We start from the raw sequence: 13,760 nt of genomic DNA, 5'->3' as shown, positions 1-13,760 counted from the left end.
AAGCCGCAATTCATAAAATTGCACACGACACACAAACATAACGATAACCATTTCAGACGGACCACCAACCCACAAGATATAATAACCGACCCTCGAAAACCCTGCGGGCAGCAGCACTCCCTTTCCACAGGCCGCCGGCCGATGCGGGAATGCCTCCCTCCACCTCGTACCACCCCCCAGCGAAGCCGCCAGACTCGCCGGTAGCCGCCAACCCCGACTCCGATTCCGATTCCGATCTCGACCTCGACCTAGAAGAGCTCGACCCCCAGCCCGTGTCTAGCTCCGGTTCCAGATTAGGAATAGGGAAACCATCGGGCTTGGGCTCGGCACGCGACACGGCCGATCAGCAACGGGCACCGCCGCGGATTGCCCTGCGCACACTCCGGATGGGCGGGTTACGGCGTGGTGCGAACCGGAATGGGTACGGCGAGCTGGGCCGTAGCCACGGCCACGGCGGGCGGGGGGAAGATAACGAGGACACCCGGGGGTTACTAAGAGACAGTGCAGACGGGGGAGACCGGCGGTACTCTGATGCGAGCGCAGCGAACGGGGATGATGCGCCGCTGTTAAGCGAGCACGGGACTGGTGGTGGTGGTGGCCGAGGCCCTCGCAGCTCGAGCAAACGCCGCGGGTCGTTTACCACCAGCGACAGGCTACGCCGGGTCGGACTTCGACTACCCAGTTTCATGTCCGGGGCTGGTAGCAGCACAGCTGGCGATGCGCACAACAGCGCAGGAGCCGGCGACGAAGACCGGGAACTCGACCAGGAAGACGACGACCCGTCCTCCTCACGCCTCGTAGCCGTCGGTTCGTCCCAATCAACCCGGTTCCCGCCCAATATTATCTCCAACGCCAAGTACACCGCCTGGAGTTTCCTCCCCGTCACGTTGTATAACGAGTTCTCCTTCTTCTTCAACATGTACTTCCTCCTCGTCGCTCTGTCGCAGGCCATCCCCGCGCTGCGCATCGGCTACCTCTCGACGTATGTCGCGCCGCTGGCGTTTGTGCTGGTCATCACGCTAGGCAAGGAGGCGTATGATGATATTGAGCGGCGGAGGCGGGATAATGAGGCGAATTCGGAGGCGTACACGGTGCTGCAGTTTGAGGAGCCCGGACGGGCGGCAGCTACAACAACGAGTGGGCGGTCGATCGGCAAGTTGAAGTCCACGCAGGTTGGGAAGGGGTCGAAGCGGTATACGGCTGTGAGGGATAGGTTGTCAGATATACAGGAGGAGGAGGAGCAGACGGAAGGGGATGGGCGGGGGAAGCGTGCGGTGTGGGTGGTGTCAGAGGTTGCGAAGAAGTCGCGTGATCTCAAGGTCGGGGATGTGTTGAAGCTCAGTAAAGGGGATCGTGTGCCGTCGGATGTGGTTATTCTCAAGTGTCTGTCGAACGACCCGGCGGCGCAGAAAGCGGAGGCAGAGACCGAGCAGGCCGCTGCGCAAGAGCCGTCGCTGTTGCTGGATGATGATGCGGAGGATGCGGGCGAGGGAAGTGCGGCTGCTGCTGCTGAGGCTAGCGCAGGGGCTGCGGAAGGGGGGTCGAACGGGGAGACTTTCATCAGGACGGATCAACTGGATGGCGAGACGGATTGGAAGCTGCGGTTGGCGTCCCCGCTGTCGCAGAATTTGGCCACCGAGAACCTGGTCAGACTGCGGGTGACGGGCGGGAAGCCGGACAAGAAGGTGAATGAGTTTATTGGGTCTCTGGAACTACTGCCGTCGCGGCAGGATGCTATGGGGCTGGGTGCCATTCTTCCCGAGAACGAGGATGACGATGCGGCCAACAATGCGGACGTCAAAGCCCCCCTGTCCATCGACAACACGGCGTGGGCCAATACAGTCATCGCATCACACGCCACGACCCTAGCCGTGATCGTGTACACCGGCCCACAGACACGCTCGGCACTCTCAACATCGCCCTCGCGGTCCAAGACGGGCCTGCTGGAGTACGAGATCAACTCGCTGACCAAGATCCTCTGTTTCCTCACACTAGCCCTCTCCATCATCCTGGTGGCGCTCGAAGGATTCAACAGCACCAAGGGCAGCATCTGGTACGTCAAGATCATGCGGTTCCTGGTGCTGTTCTCGACCATCGTGCCCATCAGCCTGCGAGTGAACCTGGACATGGGCAAGAGCGTGTACTCGTGGTTCATCCAGCGCGACCCGGGCATGCCGGGGGCCGTGGTGCGCACGAGCACGATCCCGGAGGACCTGGGCCGCATCGAGTACCTGCTGAGCGACAAGACGGGGACCCTGACGCAGAACGAGATGGAGATGCGCAAGATCCACGTCGGGACCGTGTCGTATGCGAATGATGCCATGGACGAGGTCGCTAGCTACGTGCGGCAGGCCATGACTCCGCCTTCCGGGTCGATAGCAGACACCCAAACACTCGTGACGCCCGCGACGCTGGCCTCCGCGGCTGCTGCGCATGGCGGTGCTACGCGCACACGCCGTGAGATCGGTTCCCGCGTGCGTGATGTGGTGCTGGCGCTGGCGCTCTGCCATAATGTCACGCCGACGACGGAAGAAGACGACGACGGCCGACTGGTTAACTCGTACCAGGCCAGCTCGCCCGACGAGATTGCCATTGTGCGCTGGACGGAGTCGGTTGGTTTGCGGCTGGCGTCGCGCGACCGCAAGAGCATGGTGCTCGAGTCGACGGCGCTGGGCCGGCCGGTCGTGCAGGTGCGCATTCTCGACATCTTCCCCTTTACCTCGGAGGGCAAACGCATGGGCATCATTGTACAGTTCCTCGACACCTTGGAGTCCAACGTCTCGGGGTCGAGTAACAACAACGGCGAGATCTGGTTCTACCAAAAAGGCGCCGACACCGTCATGAGCGCCATCGTCGCAGCCAACGACTGGCTCGACGAGGAAACAGCCAACATGGCGCGCGAAGGTCTCCGCACCCTCGTCGTCGGCCGCAAACGCCTCTCCTCCGCCGAATACACCACCTTCTCAGCCCAACACCACACAGCCTCCCTCGCCCTCGGCAGCGGCCGCGATGCCGGCATGCAAGCCGTAGTCTCCCAGTTCCTCGAGCGCGACCTCGAACTCCTCGGCGTCACGGGTGTCGAAGACAAGCTCCAACGGGACGTCAAACCCTCCCTCGAACTCCTCCGCAACGCGGGCATCAAAATCTGGATGCTCACCGGCGACAAAGTCGAGACCGCCCGGTGCGTGGCCGTCAGCGCGAAACTCGTCGCCCGCGGGCAGTACATCCACACCGTCGCCCACTTGCGCCGCAAGGATGCCGCACTGGAACACCTCGACTTGCTCCGCAGCAAACCCGACGCCTGTCTGCTCATCGACGGCGAGAGCCTCGCGCTGTATCTGACGCACTACCGCACTGAGTTTGTCGCTGCCGCGGTCAAACTGCCGACTGTTGTTGCCTGCCGTTGCTCGCCAACGCAAAAGGCTGAGGTCGCCCGGCTGATCAAGACGTACACGGGGAAGCGGGTGTGCTGTATTGGGGATGGCGGGAATGATGTGTCGATGATCCAGGCGGCGGATGTGGGCGTGGGGATCGTGGGGAAAGAGGGGAGACAGGCGAGTTTGGCTGCGGATTTTTCGATTGAGCAGTTTTTTCATTTGACCAAGCTGTTGGTGTGGCATGGGCGGAATAGTTACAAGCGCAGTGCGAAGCTGGCGCAGTTTGTGATTCACCGTGGGTTGATTATTGCGGTGTGTCAGACTATGTATAGCATTGCGCTGAACTTTGAGCCCGAGGGGTTGTACAAGGTTGGTTTTTTTTTCCTTTCTTTTCTTGCCCATTTCATCTCTATCCGCTTCTTGTTTCACTTACTAACGGTCACCAAAAAGGACTGGCTCATGGTCGGCTACGCAACCGTCTACACGGCCATGCCCGTCCTCTCCCTGGTCCTCGACAAAGACGTCGACGAGAACCTCGCCAACCTGTACCCCGAGCTCTACAAAGAACTCACCTCAGGCCGCTCGCTCTCCTACCGCACCTTCTTCGTCTGGGTCTTCGTCTCCATCTACCAGGGCTGTCTGATCCAGGGCCTGTCGCAGCTGCTGACCGAGGTGGATGGCCCGCGCATGGTGGCGGTGAGCTATACGGTGCTGGTGTTGAATGAGCTGTTGATGGTGGCGATTGAGATTACCACGTGGCATTGGGTTATGGTGGTGTCGATTTTGGGGACGTTTGTGTTGTATGTGGGGACGGTGCCGTTTTTGGGGGGGTATTTTGATTTGGAGTTTGTTATGACTTTGTGAGTTTTTTTCTCTCTTTCTCTCTCTCTGTCTCTGTCTGTTCTTCTCAAACATCACCAAGCCGCGAGCTAACAAACCAAATCAGGGGCTTCTACTGGCGCGTGGCTGCTATCGGGGCCATGTCGTTGATCCCAACGTACGCGGCCAAGGTTATCCAGCGGAGGTTGAAACCGCCGTCGTACCGGAAGGTTCAGGGGTAGTAGGTCTCGAGACTCGGACTCGGACTCGGACTCAGCATGGACGGCGTTGGCGGCTTTAGCTATAGCATGGAATGTTATCATTGGATTTGATTTGTCTAACGTTCTGGCTCTACTGCTTGCTCTCCTGCTCTGCGCTATCAATCACACTTCCATACCCCCCTTATCCCCTTGTCCTCGTATCCCCGTTCTCAGCTTATCCCTCGATCTTTATCATACACCCTAAACGTCTCTACAAAACTACTACATCTTCAAAACAAGCCACTCGGCCCCAAACCTCGCAGTCCTCTCCCTTAACCCCCCAATCACCCCCCCAACCGGCCCTTGTCGCTCCTTACCGCCCTCCCAGACCTTCTCCCCCGCAAAGTGCTGGATGAACCCGTCCGGTCCGGAGAGCAGCAGCAGGTTCTTGCCGCCTGGGACAGATGCACCCGTGGCATCTTTGCATTGGCATGATGGGCGTTGCTGCTGGGTTTCAGGCTTGGTTTCTGTAGCTGTTGTCGGGTCGTGGGCGTCGGCGGTGATGAGTTTGGCGGGGGAATGGTAAGTGCAGGCGTCGGTGTTGATCACGCTAGGGGTGAGTGGTGTTGTTGTCGTCTTGTTACCGCTGTTGTTGTTGCTGTTATTCCCGCTCGGCCACAACCCCTTAGCCCACACCGTCCAAGCCGTCCACGACATCCAACGAGCAAGCGCCCCCGGCTGAACCAGCCCTGTCGCACGCAAGATAACCCCCGCGTCAATAAACGACCCCTCCTCGTCAACAGTGCACGAGTACCTAAACCGGCCGTCATACCGCTCGCGGAATGTCTCCAGCAGCGCAATAATCGGGCCTTGCTCTTCTCCTTCCTTCGGGCAGTCCTCCCGCCGCCGGTTCGCCCAGACCACCTCCATCTCGACATCCGGCTGGTCAAGCAGTGCCTTGGCGGCTTGCAGCGCGGGGGCGATACCTGTGCCGCCGGCCAGGAAGACCACTTTCTTTTTCTCTTTCTCTTTCTCTTTCTCTTTCCCAGCCTTCTCCTCCCGGGCCTTCTCCTTCTCCTCCTCCTTCTCCCCGTCTGCCGTCTCCTCGCGGATCCGATCAACCCCCAACCGCGCCCGTAAATCAAACCCCCCCCACGGCCCCCTCAAATCCATCGCCTCTCCCACCTTCAACCTTGCCAGATACCCCGACACTTCCCCGCCATCCATGCGTCGGATATAAAACCGCAGCGTCGTGTCCTCTCCCTCTCCACCCTCCTTGTTCTCCCCACGTTCCTTGTTCTCCCCACCCTTCTCACTGTCAGCAGTAGACGACCCTGCCACCGTAGGCAGCGGGGTATACTCCCTCGCAACCTGACACTCAGGCTGTCGCACCTCCAACGCCCACAACCCACCCTCCCACGCCTTTTCAATCTTAGCTAGAGTCTGCTCTTGGGCTGGGCCTGTTGGGGTAGCGACGGTGAGGACGAAGGCGGTGGGGGAGATTTGCTCGCGGGAGAGGATGGTGAAGGGGGTGAAGGTTGAGTTGTTTAGGGGTTTGGAGGAGGAGATGGTGGGAGTGGGGGTAGAGGGGGAAGAAGGATCGGTGGGAGTGGAGGAGATGAGGGAGGGGTAGAAGTAGTAGAGGAGGGGGACCAGGACGGCGGCGGCTGCGGCGAGGGAGTATTGGATTGTGCGGTTGTTGTTGGTGGAGTCGTGGGACTGGTTTTGTTGGCCTTGGCCTTGGTGTTGGTGATGTGGTTTTGAGGTGGGGGTGTTGACTAGGGGTCCTCGGGGGGATGAAGGTGACCGGGACGACTGGGGTTTAGCAGCGGTCTCGGCTTTGGTGAGTGGGATGATCGGGGGCGGTTTGCGGCGGCGGTATTGGGCGGGCGTGATGTGGAATGCGCGATGGTGTTGAGCCGCGGTGAGAGAGGTGAGACTGTTGAGATTACTGAGAGAAGTGAGGGCCGAATGAGCCGAGGTTGACGATAAAGGGCGCAATAGGCCCGCCCCCGCCGGCCGGGCATGAAGCCGAACAATAGCTTGTCTCATCTTGACTTGGCGCGGTCGACGGGCAATACCGCGCCGGCAGTTCTCACTCGGGGTCAAGTTGCGGGTGTTTAAAGTTTAAAGTTTTAGAGCGAAGCTAGCTTGGCAAAATGGAGGTGGGATGAACTGTGGAATATGCATCTACAGAGGTACAGCCCCGTCAATGGCAAATCACATGCGTTTATAAGCATGCCTCTATAACCCATCGCCGACGTCCCAAAATAACAGAAAATATTGATACAGATCTATAACCGCAGCATTGCCCCATCCTGTCGAATCCCACCCCTCAACAACTCCTCAATCACCCGCCCCTTGCGGATCGTCTCGCTCACGATACCCTCTACATGCGCGGGCTCCACCCGGCCATACCAAATGCCATGCCCCGCCAAAGGATGAGCCCCACCATCCTCTGTCTTGAGCGTAGGCGGGATGTACACAATCACATTCCCAGCAAACTTGTGCCCGCCAATATGGCTGATCTGTCCAACCCGTGCCGCGTAGCCCCCTTTTGGGGTTTCACTAACCCCTTCAGCGAGGACCTCCACCCCCTGCTCCGGCAGCCGTTTCTCAAACTCGGCCTGCAACACCGGTCCGTACAGCCCACACCTCTGATCCCGCCCACCATGCCCGCAAATAAGCACCACCACCTCAGTCACATCCCGCACACCACGCAGCCGCTCCCGGTATTCCGGCTTGCGGACCAGCTGTTCCCGACGGGCGGTAGGGAAGTCATCGTACTTGGGGTGCAGGGTCTCGGGCCGGAGATAGCCGCGGACGAGCGCCTCGAGGTCGTCGGGGGAGCTGCGGGAGAGGAAGGGTATGTATTTGAAGGCGGGGAGGATGTAGACTGAGGTGTTGGGTGTGTTGGATCGGGCTGGGGGTGCTGTGGGAGGGAAGGATGAGGCGAGTGTGGAGGTGTGGTAGAAGGGCTGGAACAAGGCCAGTCAGTATCATCGTTCAAGTCAAAAAACATCGTTTAAATAGAGCCGAAGAGAACGGGTAGGTTGACATACATCACTGTAATCCCCCTTAGGCCCAATCAACCTCCCCAACTTCCCCACCACCCCCCCAATATCATCATCCTCCTCAATCCGCTTCGCCCAGTCACGCTTGCCCGAGCAAATCAGGACATGCTGTGCATAGCTAGGAATCGCTCCGTTTAACGGCGCCTCGCGGTCAATCTGTAAATCGGTCGGGAGCTCGGGCGGCGAGGCACATGCGCATGTCGGCGCCGGACAGGTCCGTATTACCGGGAAGGGCGGAGGGGTGTTGGATTTGATGAACAATGTCCGCGTGTTGCGTGGATGTGTGGCCGAGAGCACCTGGCGTGTCGCGGGAAATGCTAGCCGGAAACTGGCTCGTGCGGCGAGCCGGGGAAGTGTCATGGTGGGCGGAAGGTGGAAGGCATCTTGGAGATGGGTTGTGATGGGTGTGCTGAGGGAGTCCGAGGTTTAAGAAGAGGATGGGTCGTCGGCGATCGACGACGGGGCTTAACTCCGAGATGCGGTACTGGGGTGTGTGTATGGGAATGAATACTGGGGCATATCTGATAGATGAATATGTCCAGAGGAATGATTCGGAAAGCCATCTTGCTTACCTGTTGCTTAGATGCATAACAATTTCAATGCTCAACGACTTCAACAATACAATAAAACTAAGGCACGGATGAAATGACAACCTAAGGAGACGACCTATTTAAGGGACATCTTAAAGGACATTTTACGAAATGTGAAACTATATTCGGACTCGAGCAGTGTTAGGCGTTCAACAATCTGGTAAGTATTCACTCCATCCTTAAGATAATTCTACATTTGGTAACCCCATTTTAGATATTATATAACTAAGAACAACTAAGAAATAACAGGAAAATGCCCCGACTCCCACCCTCCCTCTTCTGGAGAGCGTCCAAAGAGATATCGCCCCTCGCGGCCCGGCTCCTCCCAGTCTGTCGGGATCTCCAGTCGGCCGCCAACGAGCTGCGCTGGATCCGCGAGCATGTGAAGAGCACCCAGTCGCCTGTCCCGGACGGCTTGCGTTTTTGGAGTCTTGTCGAGAAGCGGGCGACGGGTGTGCCACTGCAGTATGTGCTTGGGAACCAGCCATTTGGGGATCTGGATATTCTGTGCCGGCGGGGTGTGTTGATTCCTCGGTATGTTTGTTTACTCTCTTTTTTATCTAAAAAAAGAAATTTGCAGAAATATTTCTTGAATATCACTAACATAACTGCTAACAAACCTAGCCCCGAAACAGAAGCCTACACCCTCCACATCGCCAACATCCTGACAAAATCCTCATCAACCCCCCTCAACATCCTCGACCTTTGCACAGGCACCGGCTGTATTCCCCTCTTACTACTACACTCACTCCTCGCCTCCCCGTCCGTCGCAGGGCCCATTTCTCTCCACGGCGTCGACATCTCGCCGCACGCCGTCCGCCTCGCACGGGAGAATCTCGCCCACAATATCCGTCTGGGCCTCCTCCCTGCGTCGATCCAGGGCCCGAATTCTTCCTCCCTAGGGAGTGGAAATCCAAGTCAAAATCCAAATCCCTACTACACGTTGAAATTCACCGAGCAAGACATCTTCTCCCCTTCTTTCCTATCCTCCCACTTCCCCTCATCACAACAACCGAGTACACAACCCAGTACACAATCTAATCCCCAACCTACCAGCAAAGACATGCCGAAAAACGACCTCGACCTCCTAATCAGCAACCCCCCCTACATCTCCTCCTCAGCCTTCACCTCCCGCACCACCGCCCGCGCCGTCCGCCAACACGAACCCCGTCTAGCCTTGGTCCCCGATCCCATCTCTTCGCTTCTCACCGCTTACTCCCGAGAGTCTTCTCACTCCGGAGGGTCATCTCAGAAGGTGTATGAATCATGCCACCCCGCGGACGTCTTCTACGCCCGGCTGGCCGAGATTGTGGGGATGGTACGGCCAAAGAGGGTGGTGATGGAGGTTGGAGGGTGGGGGCAGGCGATGAGGGTTGTTAGGGGGTTTGTGGTGGACGGGTGGGGGAGTCATAATTCCTTCTCAACTCATAATATGAGCAGTGGGGATGGTAGTGGTTACGAGAGTAGTGAGAGTAAAAGTGGAAGTGGGAGTGGGAGCGGGAGTGATGGCCTGCTGGGATCGGGCCGAGGCCAGGGGGAGTATGAGATCGAGGTGTGGCGGGACGAGCCGGCTGGGGAGAATGATGCGAAGCATTGGGCGGTTGTGGACCAGAGGGAGGTGGCGGTGCGTGGGAGGGGGTTGGCAAGGGTGGTGTATCTTGTGAGGAGGGATTGTTGGGAAGAAGATGAAGGGAGGAAAGGTTAGTTATTGTCAGTTAATATCAGTCGAGTTAAAGTCAGTCAAAGTAAAGTGGCGGTTGAAATTGAGGTCAAATAAAGTTGGGGAGTCTATTTTCGACGCCGTTAAATCCATAAATATACACTACACTACACACACCGACACACACACACACACACTCTCTCACTACCCCAGCACGAAATTCACACTCTCCCCCCGCTTAACCACAATCACCCTTTTAGCCCGCGTCAAATTCACCCCCGTCTGCTCCACCTTTTTCTTCACCTCCTCCGCCTTAAAGACCTCACGAACAAGCCACTGCTCCATCAGCTTCCCACCCAACCGCTCCTCGGGCGTCGCAATATCAATCTTGGCAAACTTCTTCCCATTCACGCTGACCTTACACATCTGTCGCCGCGACTTCAGCACCTTCAGGTTCAGCGTCCCGTCCACTTCTGGAAACTCCACGCGACCGCCAAACAACTGATTCAGTCCGGTGTGGGACATACCCAAGAGACTCCAGCATTCCTCGGCAAACGCCGGGGTGATGGGCGCGAGCATGCGTATGAGGGCGGATAGTGAGGCCCGGAGGATGAGCTCGCTTGTCACGCCGGTGTTGTTTTGGATGGTGTTGGTTAGGGTCATGAGGTCGGAGACGACGGTGTTGAGGCCGTAGACCTTTTGGTATGACTCTGTGACCGACATGATGGTCATCTGCACTTTGCGCCAGAGCCTTATGTCGATGTCTAGTGTCTCCCTCATTTCAACTACGTTTTCGGCCTTGGTAAGCCTTCCAGTACCTGTAAGCCTTTCCGCCATTCTCTCTAGGTATTCTCTCGCGTCGGGAGTATCCGGCATTCGGATGGCTGGGTCCAGCTTGGAGACGAGATCGTGCACGCGGCCGAGCCAGCGGGTCACGCCGACAATCTTTTCGCTGTCCCACTCGAGTACCTCGCTGACGGGCGCCTGGAAGAGAATGTGCGCCCGCGTTGCGTCGGCGCCGTGCTGGGCGATTACGTCTGTCGGGTTGACGCCGTTGTGCTTGGACTTGGACATCTTTTCAAAGGTGACCGCTGCTCGTTCGCCCGTGGCGGCTACCTTGGGTTTGGCGGGATCGGTGAGGTCGACCTCGTCCGGCTTGAGGAACCGGCCGGTGGACCGGTCGGTGTACGTCTTGCCGTGGACCATGCCCTGGGTGATGAGCTGCCGGAAGGGCTCGTGAAGCGTCTCCCGGGCGCCCCCCTGCCGCAAGGGTCCTATTGTTTTTTTCACCAGAGCTTTGTAAATAAACCGCGCGTAGAGGAGGTGCAGAATCGCGTGCTCGACCCCTCCAATGTAGATGTCCACCGGTAGCATGGACCGGGCCTTGTTCTGGGAAAACGGCGCGTTCTGGTTGTGCGGGTCGATGAAGCGCATGTAGTACCAGCTGGAGTCCACAAACGTGTCCATAGTGTCCGTTTCCCGCTTGGCCGGCCCGTGGCATTTGGGACAGGTGGTGTTGACCCAGTCCTCGGCCGTCGCGAGCGGGTTGCCCGTCTTCTTCCCGACCCAGTGCTCCTGCGCATCGGGTAGCACCACCGGCAACTGGTCATCTGGCACGGGCACTGCGCCGCAGGAGCCGCAGTGGATGATCGGGATGGGGGTGCCCCAGTAGCGCTGCCGGCTAACCAGCCAGTCTCGGAGCCGCCATTTCTCACCGCGCGCGGCCAGTTTCGATTCCTCGAGTATCTTGATCAGCGTCTCGCCGGTTTCTTCCGACGTGTTGCCCTCAAACAGGCCGCTATGCTCCGTCATAATGCCGTGGTCGAGGAAAGGTTTGTTTTCAAAGGCCGTGGTGGATTCGTCCTCGGACGCGGCCAGCACGAATCGGATCGGCTCGTCCTTGTGGTGCGTCTTCCAGAATGCGTGGTCGCGCGTGTCGTGGCCCGGCACGCCCATCACGGCACCCTCTCCGTAGTCGCCAATCACATACGGGGCGACATAGACGGGAATCGATTCCTTGGTGGCATGGGGCGTATTGTCCTGGTAGGCCAGCGGGTTGACAGCGCGGATGTGAGGGAGCATGTAGCCGACCTTGGAGTCAGGCGGCAAGCCCGGCAACGTACACAGGAACGCCTGGAGCTCCGGGTCCTGCGCGGCCAGCTTCTCCACGACCGGATGTGACGCGGCGAGGGCCAGGTACTGGACCCCAAACAGGGTATCCGGGCGGCTGGTCCAGACCTCGATGGCGGAGTGGGCGGACTCCACCTCTTGGTCGAACGCGACCACCGGGAACTTGATCGTGGCGCCGACCGACTTGCCCAGCCAGTTCTGCTGCATGGACAGGACCCTCTTCGGCCAGGCGTCGTCCTTGGCCAGCGTCTCCAAGTCCTGCAGCAGCGACTCCCGCATCGCCGTGATGCGGAGAAACCACTGCTTCAGCTTCCGCTTCTCGACCTGCGCACCCGACCGCCAGGAAGTCCCGTTGGCGCTGACCTGCTCGTTCGCGAGGACCGTCTCATCGACAGGGTCGTAGTTGACCTCGGCCTCGGCCTGGTACGCGAGCCCCTTTTCGTGCAGCCGGAGAAAGATCTGCTGGGTGTGCTTGTAGAAGCTCGGGTCGCATGTCGACAGCTCGCGTGACCAGTCCCACGAGCCGTTCATCAGCCCCAGCTGCTCCTTCATCGCGGCGATGTTGGACTTCGTCCAGCTCGCCGGGTCGATCCCGCGCTCGATCGCCGCATTCTCGGCCGGCAGCCCGAAGGCGTCCCACCCCATCGGTAGTATCACATTCTTGCCCGTCAGAGCGTGGTATCTCGCGATGGTGTCCGCGATGGTGTACACGCGGAGATGGCCCAGGTGGAGGTAGCCGGACGGGTATGGGAACATGGGCAGGATGTATTTGAGCGGGGCCGGCTTGTGCTCACGGCGGGACGAAGCCCACCTTGTCCGCCATTTTGCATCGAGTGCGGGGAGATCGAGTGGTGTCTCGGACTGACGACGATGCTTGGAGCTAGAAGCTCGGAGTGAACCGCCCGGGCTACGCCATGGTGTTGTATTGGAGAGTGGGCGGCCAAGGCCATGACTGATGGCTGGGCTGAGCCGGAGCGGGTTTAGGTTTGGCAAAGAGCGGCCAATACACCGGGTGTAGAGAACTGGCATGATCATCACATTGTCGGTTGGTGGTGAGGGTTGGTGTCCAGCCTCAACCTCCGTGGGTCATAGACTTGAAAAATCGTGAAAGTGAGCTGTAAATTGAAGCACTTGCACAGAAGCTGTGGGCTCGGGAGCTCAAAATAAAGTGGGTCTTCAATTAAGCTCCGCAGACGGCACGAGCCATTCAAACTGATCGATGTACCGTGTTGGTACTCTGTATTTGCTATGCGTATCAAGGAATTTGTTGTTTCCAGTGCATATTTCTTGAGATAACCTCTAGCATCTCGTGCCTGTCCTGGCTTGCCCGGGTGAAACAATTCTTTGATTTAACTTTCTAGAAATCGATCTGAATTCGGCAAAAGACGGCACGTGGACGGCACTCAATGTGGGACGCGCACGGGCCCATATATCTTGGCATTTCAGTGCTGTCGAATGTTTGCCAACCGTTTTGTTCCCCTTTCTGGATCCCAGCCAATCTTGAATTGCTTGAATCCAACTCCACTGCAACTTGTTGCTCCCTCCTTTTCCTTCTTCTTTTCGCCTGCATGATTTTTCAGTTCTTGGCAATTCCCACGTATAACACCGTATACATTTAATTCACGGTACTTGGCTTTCATTATACATTCGAAAACCACCTCGAGACGTCCGTGTCGTCTCATCTGAACCGAGAGAAGCCGAAACCCTCGACCGCAACCAAAACCCACGACGTCGCAAACTTGACCGCAAACTTCACCGCTGCCTGCGTCGAGGTCTCTTTTCTACCTCGCCCTCCATACCGTCCGCCTGCGACATGGTTTCCGCGGGGACGAGCATAATACAAACATAATATCGACAGGTCGACCCCTCGAAAGGGCTACTAAGCCCACTTAAAGAACCAAAAATAATAA

At 58.1% G+C, this 13,760-nt stretch overlaps 4 protein-coding genes across 4 annotated transcripts; 2 read left to right on the top strand and 2 right to left on the bottom strand.

Moving 5' to 3' along the window:
- Positions 1 to 149: 149 nt before the first annotated feature.
- Positions 150 to 4,438, top strand: C8A04DRAFT_33689 (uncharacterized protein; the record flags this gene model as incomplete). The annotated part of the gene is made up of 3 exons (XM_062782560.1): positions 150 to 3,746; positions 3,828 to 4,237; positions 4,324 to 4,438. 3 exons carry the CDS (start codon positions 150 to 152, stop codon positions 4,436 to 4,438), a joined length of 4,122 nt encoding a protein of 1,373 aa, XP_062641575.1.
- Positions 4,439 to 4,678: 240 nt separating this feature from the next.
- Positions 4,679 to 7,830, bottom strand: C8A04DRAFT_33701 (Sucrase/ferredoxin-like-domain-containing protein; the record flags this gene model as incomplete). The annotated part of the gene is made up of 4 exons (XM_062782565.1): positions 4,679 to 5,353; positions 5,519 to 6,063; positions 6,783 to 7,374; positions 7,459 to 7,830. 4 exons carry the CDS (start codon positions 7,828 to 7,830, stop codon positions 4,679 to 4,681), a joined length of 2,184 nt encoding a protein of 727 aa, XP_062641574.1.
- Positions 7,831 to 8,313: 483 nt separating this feature from the next.
- On the top strand, positions 8,314 to 9,765 carry C8A04DRAFT_23999 (uncharacterized protein; the record flags this gene model as incomplete). Its single annotated transcript, XM_062778920.1, has 2 exons — positions 8,314 to 8,594; positions 8,685 to 9,765. The coding sequence occupies 2 exons, from the start codon at positions 8,314 to 8,316 to the stop codon at positions 9,763 to 9,765; spliced, it is 1,362 nt and encodes a 453-aa protein (XP_062641573.1).
- A 159-nt stretch (positions 9,766 to 9,924) lies between these two features.
- On the bottom strand, positions 9,925 to 12,879 carry C8A04DRAFT_23998 (uncharacterized protein; the record flags this gene model as incomplete). The annotated part of the gene is made up of 1 exon (XM_062778919.1): positions 9,925 to 12,879. One exon carries the CDS (start codon positions 12,877 to 12,879, stop codon positions 9,925 to 9,927), a length of 2,955 nt encoding a protein of 984 aa, XP_062641572.1.
- Between the last annotated feature and the right edge of the window lie 881 nt (positions 12,880 to 13,760).

This window comes from Dichotomopilus funicola (assembly GCF_033296635.1).
Source record: "Dichotomopilus funicola strain CBS 141.50 unplaced genomic scaffold C8A04scaffold_1, whole genome shotgun sequence".
Classification (NCBI taxonomy): domain Eukaryota; kingdom Fungi; phylum Ascomycota; class Sordariomycetes; order Sordariales; family Chaetomiaceae; genus Dichotomopilus; species Dichotomopilus funicola.
Note: the sequence above shows the minus strand (reverse complement) of the source record. Positions and strands in the feature narration are given on the sequence as shown.